Source organism: Cyprinus carpio, chromosome B14 (genome assembly GCF_018340385.1).
Source record: "Cyprinus carpio isolate SPL01 chromosome B14, ASM1834038v1, whole genome shotgun sequence".
Taxonomy (NCBI): Eukaryota; Metazoa; Chordata; class Actinopteri; order Cypriniformes; family Cyprinidae; genus Cyprinus; species Cyprinus carpio.
Window position 1 is genome coordinate 26,190,466 of NC_056610.1, and position 8,293 is coordinate 26,198,758.

General features: G+C 37.7%; 1 protein-coding gene across 1 annotated transcript in view; it reads left to right on the forward strand.

The window, feature by feature from the left end:
* Positions 1–2,305, forward strand: part of LOC109112125 (ADP-ribose glycohydrolase MACROD1-like) — a 53,461-nt gene extending 51,156 nt beyond the window's left edge. Inside the window, exons 8-9 of the mRNA XM_042738826.1 lie at positions 673–754; positions 1,662–2,305. Of these exons, the coding sequence (XP_042594760.1) occupies positions 673–754; positions 1,662–1,687 (108 nt within the window). The 3' untranslated portion in view covers positions 1,688–2,305. The remainder of the gene's footprint in view (positions 1–672; positions 755–1,661) is intronic.
* Positions 2,306–8,293: the final 5,988 nt, after the last annotated feature.

Here is an 8,293-nt window from a genome sequence, read left to right on the forward strand (position 1 = left end):
CAATGATGTGTTACAGGAACATGATTAGAAGCAGGAACAGCCCACCTGCCCTCACCACTGTTGTCATGGAGATGGAGGTTCCAGGATGCTGGCATGGATCTCGATGTATTCTTTTTATGTTGTTGCTTGCCATGAAGCATTTGGGACTGGTGCTGGTGTTCTGTCAAGGACAGTTAGGTCACTGGCACTGCGCCTCTCCGGCTAGAAAGACTCAGACATTAGAATATGCTAAGCGATTGCACCCAAGTGGTCCTTTTCAGAGAGGCTACAAGTCAAAAATCAGTGAAATGGACAAATGAACCTTTTTCTTCAGTTTTATGGATTATTTGAAGTTCAATTCATGCCATTTTTCTTCAGTTTTTTAAAAACTCTTATGTATTATTTGAATTTATGTTGGTGTAATTGATTTTTTTTATCAATTGTTATTTTCTTTCTTTTAACTTTATTCACAAGATTTAAAGCAAATTTCTGCCATGACTTAAGAGAGTGTAGTAAGGATCAGGGAGCATATTTGTTTCATTTGGATGAAGTTTGTGATATATTATTACAGGTATGTTCTCAGTCATGTCGGTTTCTGCTGTGCAGTAGCAAAATCATAACTTGAAAGTGAGATTCTCTGTGGTCATTTATTTTTTATTTCTTCTCTCTTTTTCGGTTTTAATCTGCTCTCAGCTGGACCGGGTCATCTTCTGTGTGTTTCTGAAGTCTGACAGAGAGCTCTATGAAACAATGTTGCCTGCATACTTCCCACGAGGTCTGTCATCACACACGCTTGTTGGGTTTTCATGTTTTATTGGGATTTATATAGTGAGTTTTATACTATACAGACTGTATACTCTATCCCCTAAAACCCTCACAGAAAACCTTCTGCATTTTTACATTTATAAAAAAGGTATAAGCTGTTTTCCATGTGGAGACCAAAAATATCAGGTTTTACTAGCCTTTTACCATCCAACATTGGGTTTACCTGGAGACACGCATATCTCACACACACCCTTTGAATGAGTTCTTCAAAACATTATTCTTTGCATTTTGCATATTTAACATTGATTTAATTTCTTTAAGACATAGCAGATATCTTATATGTCATTATGCTTTCTAAACAAACTATACCCAGTGGTTCTGCACTTTATCAATATGTACAAAACGGAGTATTTTTCACCTCAAAGTCTTCCATCTTATTCCTCCCGCAGTGAGAGGACAAGTAATTGGTAGTGCTGACTGACATCAATGTATTTGTTTTTTTCTGTGTTCTGGGACACAGAGTATAAACTAGTGCAATTTAAAGTTATTCTTATGTGATATCTGTACACTTGTAGATAGCGCTAATAATAAAACCAACACTGACTACATTAGCGTTTTTAATGGAAGCAGTGTTTACCTTGCTAAAATAAATTCATTAAAAAACAGCTCACTGATTAATTTAGTATTTCATATTACTTAATATTAAACACTCCCAAACATATTGACTGGTGCTTATATTTGCACTTTTTTTTTTTTATGTAACATGTTTCACGAACGATCCTTGCTCTAATAATCACAGTTATGACATGATGTTATTGAGATCTCACACAGTGGCTGAACTCTAAACATTAGTGTTCATGTAAATGTCTGTTACTGTATGTGCATGTGCTCATGCTAGACCTGTTTTTCACCTCCAGGTTCACCGCCAAAGAGCAAATTATGAGAGGATGGCATAGTTGCTGTGGAAACGCCACACAAACTGCTTTTCCGTCACATCACCGTCTCGCTTTTACCTGATGCAGCCCCTACAAACACCAACAACAACAGCTGCCTGACACCACCTGATTTATTCATATCACTAAACCAGTGCTACATGGAATTCGATGATTGCTATCAGCTTCCCGTTGGGAGTCATATTGCTATTGGATTTGTATTAATATAGTGGTAGTTAACCCAAAAATCTGCATAGAATCATACACAAAAATACTGCTTTATAACAAATATCTTCTTTTTTTTTTTTATTATATCTCAAGTTGATTGTCTTTCTAATCGCTGTTTTATTGCTTAGGCTACTCTTGTTGTTTCTCCTTCCAGAAACAATTTCCTGCAATTACATGATTTGTGCTGCATTAGCTTTGAAATTATAGAAGATATCCTACGTGAATATTGTTTATAGAGTTGAATAAAAATTGAATTAAGGCAATCAAAGGAAGCAAAAGAGTATGTCAATGGTTGTAACACTTAACCTATAATGAAAGTGCACTATTTGTACTTCTTCAATGTACTTTCTGTCTTCCAGTATGATAAAAGGCCCTCATTAAAGTCAACTCCCCTCTCTGAACTAATGGCTGGATCCGCTCTTAATGCAACTTTCATTAATTACACCGTAAGCCTTCTAGTTAATAGTATAATGTCAGCAAATGGATTTAGAGCAGATGAAATATTTTGAAATATTGATGCCGATTGATTGTCAAATTCCTCAAGATGAACTCCTAATTGTTTTGCGACCATTTATTTTTTCCCCACTCGTATCGTACGATTCGAGAATCTCTCATAGCGCTTTCCAAAAAAAGATGAGTCTTCTTTCATCTCAACATGCTGCTATATCTGTGAAAGAAAAGAGAGTGAGGGAGGCAGATGAAAAAGAGAGTGAGGGGGGAGAGATGAGTTTAATAAACTCATCTGAAGCAATTTTCATTTTTTAATAAGCGACAGGCAGCTCAGATACTGTCATCAGGCGAGCTTCTCCAAATAATGAGAGCGGAGGAGAAAAAAGGGAGCACGAGAGAGAGAGAGGGAGGAAGAGCTCAGCAGAGTAATTATCCTAAATCCAGACTTCATCACCGTCCCATCAGCACTTCTCTCTTCCTTTCCTCCCTCCTGCAATCCAGCTCTGTGTCCCTCTCTCTCTAGCCCTCTTAGTAGAGTGTTATTTAATTTGCTGTATTGGCACAGTGAAAGCAGCAGTGTGCGGCTGCTGCTGAAATAGTAACCCTTCAGTGACGATTACACTGGAGTGCATCCTATACGCCAGCAGCAGAAGCACGGCGAGATGAGAGCTCCTCTTCTATTTTTTGCTCCTCTCTCGCCTTATCTCTCTCTCCCATGCCCTCGTGAGCTCTTTTTCCATGATCCTATCATGTCTCTCTCTCTGGTTCCCTGTGTATCGTCAGACTCATAACCCCAGATTCTGCCAGTCAAACGGAGCTCGGTATCACTCGCGGTCCTGCCATTTCATCCTGGTGCTCGGTCGCAGTTTATAGTCACTTCAATCTGGTTTAATCTTGTCGGTGCAGCCAGAAGTGTCATTGGGCTTTTTGAGCCAATTTTGGATTTGAATGTGACTTCCAAAATATATATTTTTTTATCTTTGATTATTAAGTTCCAAGATATATAAAAAAAAACCATGTCTCTACATTTTAGTCTAACCAAGTTACAGTTGCTTAGCATTTTTTTAATCCACCCTCATGTCGCTCCAAATGCACAGGATTTTTTTCTTCCATTGTTGAACACAAAAGGTGATCATTAAAATGTCAATGCTAATGCTTTCCATACAATAAGAAGTTGCACTTTTGTTTAGTTTATTTAAAATAGTCCTGCATAAATGTATGTGTGAACAAGCAGCATGCTCTTTGCTCGATCAGTTTGTCCCCCACTGGCCTGCGCTGGCTTTGTAGCTCATCATTATCATTTACTTTTTTTAAACATGTTCTTAACATTAAATGTCCTTGTTTGGCTGCTATTTTGGGCTTTGAGAGACTGCAGAAGTTTTATACTTGGTTCAGCACCTTTGCTCTTGAAAGCTTCCTGCTTAGTCAAAGTATGTTCTTGTTAAATGAGCTGTTCGGTTATGACGCAAATTGTAGGTGAAACTGGGAAGGCTAATTCACCATGAGATCCCTCAGGATATTCTTAAGGGGTTTTTAAGAATCATGGTTTTTGATTTATGAGTACAGTAAGGTCTGTGGTTAGCATTACTTGAAGAGACTTTTACATTTTGTTCTATGATATAAATTATACACAGTCATATAACGATGAAGCTGCTATAAGCATAATTGCTAGATAAGGATTAGAAAATGACTCAAAAAGGCTGTTTTTCTACCAGTATTTAGGACTACAAACTGTGATGTACATACTGTTTTTGGACACAACCAAAATAAGAAAAAATTAAGACTCTGTGTCTGGTGATTTTTTTTTTTTTAATTAGTTTCTTAAATATGTAAGGTGGGGTGATTTATTTTATGCATTTTCATGAGCCTTTAAGGTATTGTTCAATCATATGTTTACTTCATGTGTAATCAGTCTCCTTTCTCTATTAGTGGCATTATGTCTTCTATACCAGTAGCACATCATCCTCCCCTCCAAATAGCAAAAAGTGAAGATGAAATGCTCTAGAGACTGCTCCTGTACATTTTGTGCATATTACAATTGGACCTACAATTTGACAGGTTCTTAAATGCCTGTTGCATTTGTTACCATATTAATAGTTTAGTGCTATTGTACAATGAAATGTGATTGTGTCACTACAGCCCCCACAAGCCCCAGGGCCCTCTGTTAGTCTATATATATGAAGAGAAATAACTACAAGGTTGTTTTTATAAAAAAAAAAGTGTTGTTTGCTCTTGATCATGTTTATCTCACCTATAGGAAACCAAAGTGAGTCAGGACTGTGAGAACAGATACCTCATCTCATTGAGAAAGCGGGTGAGCGGGTAAATGAGTGTGAGCGAGAGTCTTAAAAGAGTCGGATTGGGTCAGCAGGAGTTGGTCGCTGATGTTTATGGATGCTGGAGGAGGCGATGGCGTGGGGGGCTCCTTGTGAAATGAAAATGGATCTTTAGCAGAAACCCAGGACACTCTGCTGCCCCTCAAGATCAATTCACTGATTTACTGGGCTGAAAGCCTGTCAGAGCTAGAAACACCAGCGTTGAGGGGAGTAGAGGATAAACTCAGGTAGGGTGATAGAGGGTTGAAGGAGGCATCAGGACTTTCGGGTAGAGTCACATATGAGGAGAATGTTCATTAAAGAATGGATGAATGTTTTTGTCACAATAAGCTATAGCCTAGTTTGATGTATTAAATGTACTAGAATTTGCTCACAACTTCTCGGAGGAGCAGAGTGAAGATGGGGTTTAGGAGACAGCTCCTTTGTGCATATATGATTCCTTTAATTAAATACGCAGTTTACTTTTGTTCTTCTCCAGTAAACACTGCGGCTGCATAACACATTGTGAGAGAATTATTTTAGTGAAGCGTCCGGGAAGTTAAGCTTCATCTCCTGCAGAGTGTCTGCCTACAGCCTGTGTGTGTGCGTTTCTTTTTTGTTGGTGTCTACTAAAATATTAAAGATGTTTACTGTATTGTATGAGAGAGGTGATAGCATCTCTTTCTGTCAGACAAATGTGTAGCATATATTTAATTTAATATTCCTAATATAATATTTAACAATTGCAAAAGTCCCAGAGCACATGGAAGCAGTTAAAATAACATTATAGTTTGTTTACCACATTACTCTGCTGCAATATTGTGTGGAGCATTATTATCTCCACAATATTTAACAAAAGAAATGTTCTTAATAATTGCTTTTTACACAGAGCGCGTTGTTCCGTTTAAAAAACGCGAGAAGCCGCACAGCTGAATAGAAAAGCAGTACTTCCAGATGCGTTTTTAAATTTAAATTCCTGTCCACACCAAAAAATAACAATAAGCTATAAGGATAAAATTTTAAGTATACCAAAAGACGATAACTCTCCAGTCATTATAAGCACGCGTTGCAGTTCTTTGTCATTTCTGGAAAAAAAAATAATTGTAAAAGTGATTACTACGATATCGTTCCTATGTGACGGTATCGTTGCAGCTGTGGAGTGGACTTCCCCTATTCTCACAGAATCGGAACGATTTTTAAAAGCCGAACTCATATGTCATCCACCCGGAACTGCTTCCATTTACAACAGTGAGCTCAAGCTAGATTACAGTGATTATTGCGTTTTGAATATGGATATTTTTCTTACAAAAACACATCGATTCACCACAGGAGGCCTTTGTTCACCGCCTGGAGCCGTGTGAGACACTTTTTTTTTTATGGATGGGCGCTTTTTATTTAACTTCTTTTGGACTGATGCATACAACACCCGCTGAGTGTCATTAAATAGCTTGAAAGATCAAAGACCCATTTTTAATATAACACCGACTGGATTCATCTGAAAGAAGAAAGTCATATACAGGATGCCACGGGGGTAAGTAAAAACACAGCCTAATTTCATTTTTGGATGAAACTTTGGGTGACTTTGGGTGAACTTGGGCAACAATGAAACGCGTAATAGCATTCTGTGTGAACCAGATCTTAAATTTGTAGTGTCACTACTACAAACTGGTTTAACCAAAGAGCTAAGTGAGCATAAATAGCTACTGTTTGATTTACATCAATAAAAGGCATTGTGTCATTTGCTGTGTACAAGCCATAAATGCAGCATTTGCGATTAAAAAAATATTAGATGGTAGATGGAGGATGAGTGTTCAGCATGATAATGGAACAGTGGGTCATTTGTTGGCACTGCATTTGTGGGCAATGTATGATTGCCTATTCGCTCCATTATAAAATGATCCATTGTATCTCTATCCTGTTTGGTTCTATTTTTGTCATAGATCTTGCATTTGTACAGTGCTCTGCCCACAACTGAATGCACTACCACCAGTGATAGATCTTTTCATGCATTTTGCAATTATTTTGGCTCTCTTGCATCGTTTGCGTGGAATTCTCCTCTGGTTTTGAGGCCTAGCCTGCTTAGTCTAATTCAACTACCATCCCACTTTTCATGGTATGCACTTAATATAGCCTACATTGTTAAGGAAGTTTCTGCTTAGAAAACCTTGGGGGTTTTTTTTGTTTTTGTTTTTTAAACTGTGTGTGGTGCTTGCTTGACCATGTAATGCTCATTGCCATTATGTTTAATCTGGCCTAAAAGAATAGTTACTAATTTACTAAGTGCCCCCCAACCCCCCTTTTTTGTTCACTAAGCAAAAACGTATGTCAGATTGCTAGGATAAATAATAAAAGTACTAGAAGAAAAAATAAGGTTCAGAATGTAAATGTAAACCTTCAATTCTTTTATATATATATATATATATATATATATATATATATATATATATATATATATATAGAATAAAGTTTTTATAATAATTAAAATGTTTTAATAAAATTATACATTAACGATAATTATATCCTTCTGAAAATGGTGGCTGAATTTTTAAGGTTTAGTGTTTGTCCAAATGTAATTGAAATGGAAAGCGTGTGTGCATGTGTGAGTGGACAGTTTTCTGAGTGTGCTTCTCCTCTCCTACCTCGATTTTTTTATTTTATTTTTATTTTGAATGTTTTAATGTATTAAAAGGGCCGGGGTAATGAATTATGATCTTTAATGCAGAGAGCGATCGATTAACCTCCACAAAATAAATCAGCTTTTTACTGAGAGCGTCAAAGCCTTTAATACCCCGACTAGAGAAACAAGTGAGGGAGGGAGGGAGGGAGGGAGAGGAGGAGAGCGCGCCAGGGAGGGGAGCATGACAGGAGCCGCTGATGGAGGAGAAAGCAGGAACGAATGGGGTTTAGATGAGAGTGCTTCAGAAAGATACTATCCCCGGTGACCATATTTCAGATTGATCCCCACAAAGTCTTAGTACATCTTCACCACAAACTCCAGGGAGTCAGGAGGTCACATCTCATCTCGCAATGGCTGCATATACAATCTGTTGCGTATAATAATGTGGTGGTTTTGTTTTAAGGACTCCCGTTGGAGAAGCAATCAGGCCATGAGATCTCATAATTATTCTCCTTCACTTAATGAAAGGCTACCCTCAGGAGGTCCTCTAATTTTAGCAGAAATTCTGACAACTTCACAGTTGCTTTTTCTTTGTTTGTCTGAAAAATAGTGTTTTTTGGCATCTTCATGACAATAAATTGATTTAAAGTGAATGGTCTAAACATTCTTGAATTGAGCGTCGTCTTTAAGACATTCCCTAAAATGTGGTCTACTGGATGACAATCTCTAAACTGTGCATCGTGGTGCTCAGTATTATCATCAGCAATTCATCGACAAAAAGGTCTGCGGACTGACGCATTTTGATTAATGTTGCCATGACAAACTGCATAATTCATGAACTTGTATTAGTGTTCCATTTGTCGTTTCTGAGTTATGATTCACCCCAGCCAAGGATTGTCAAAAAAAAAAATCTTTGGCCGCCCACCACGTTGTTTTAAGACCCCCATCATCTTCTGCCTCCTTAAATGTCAAAGTCTCCAAAGTGTCAGCATTTTTTCCCCAACGAG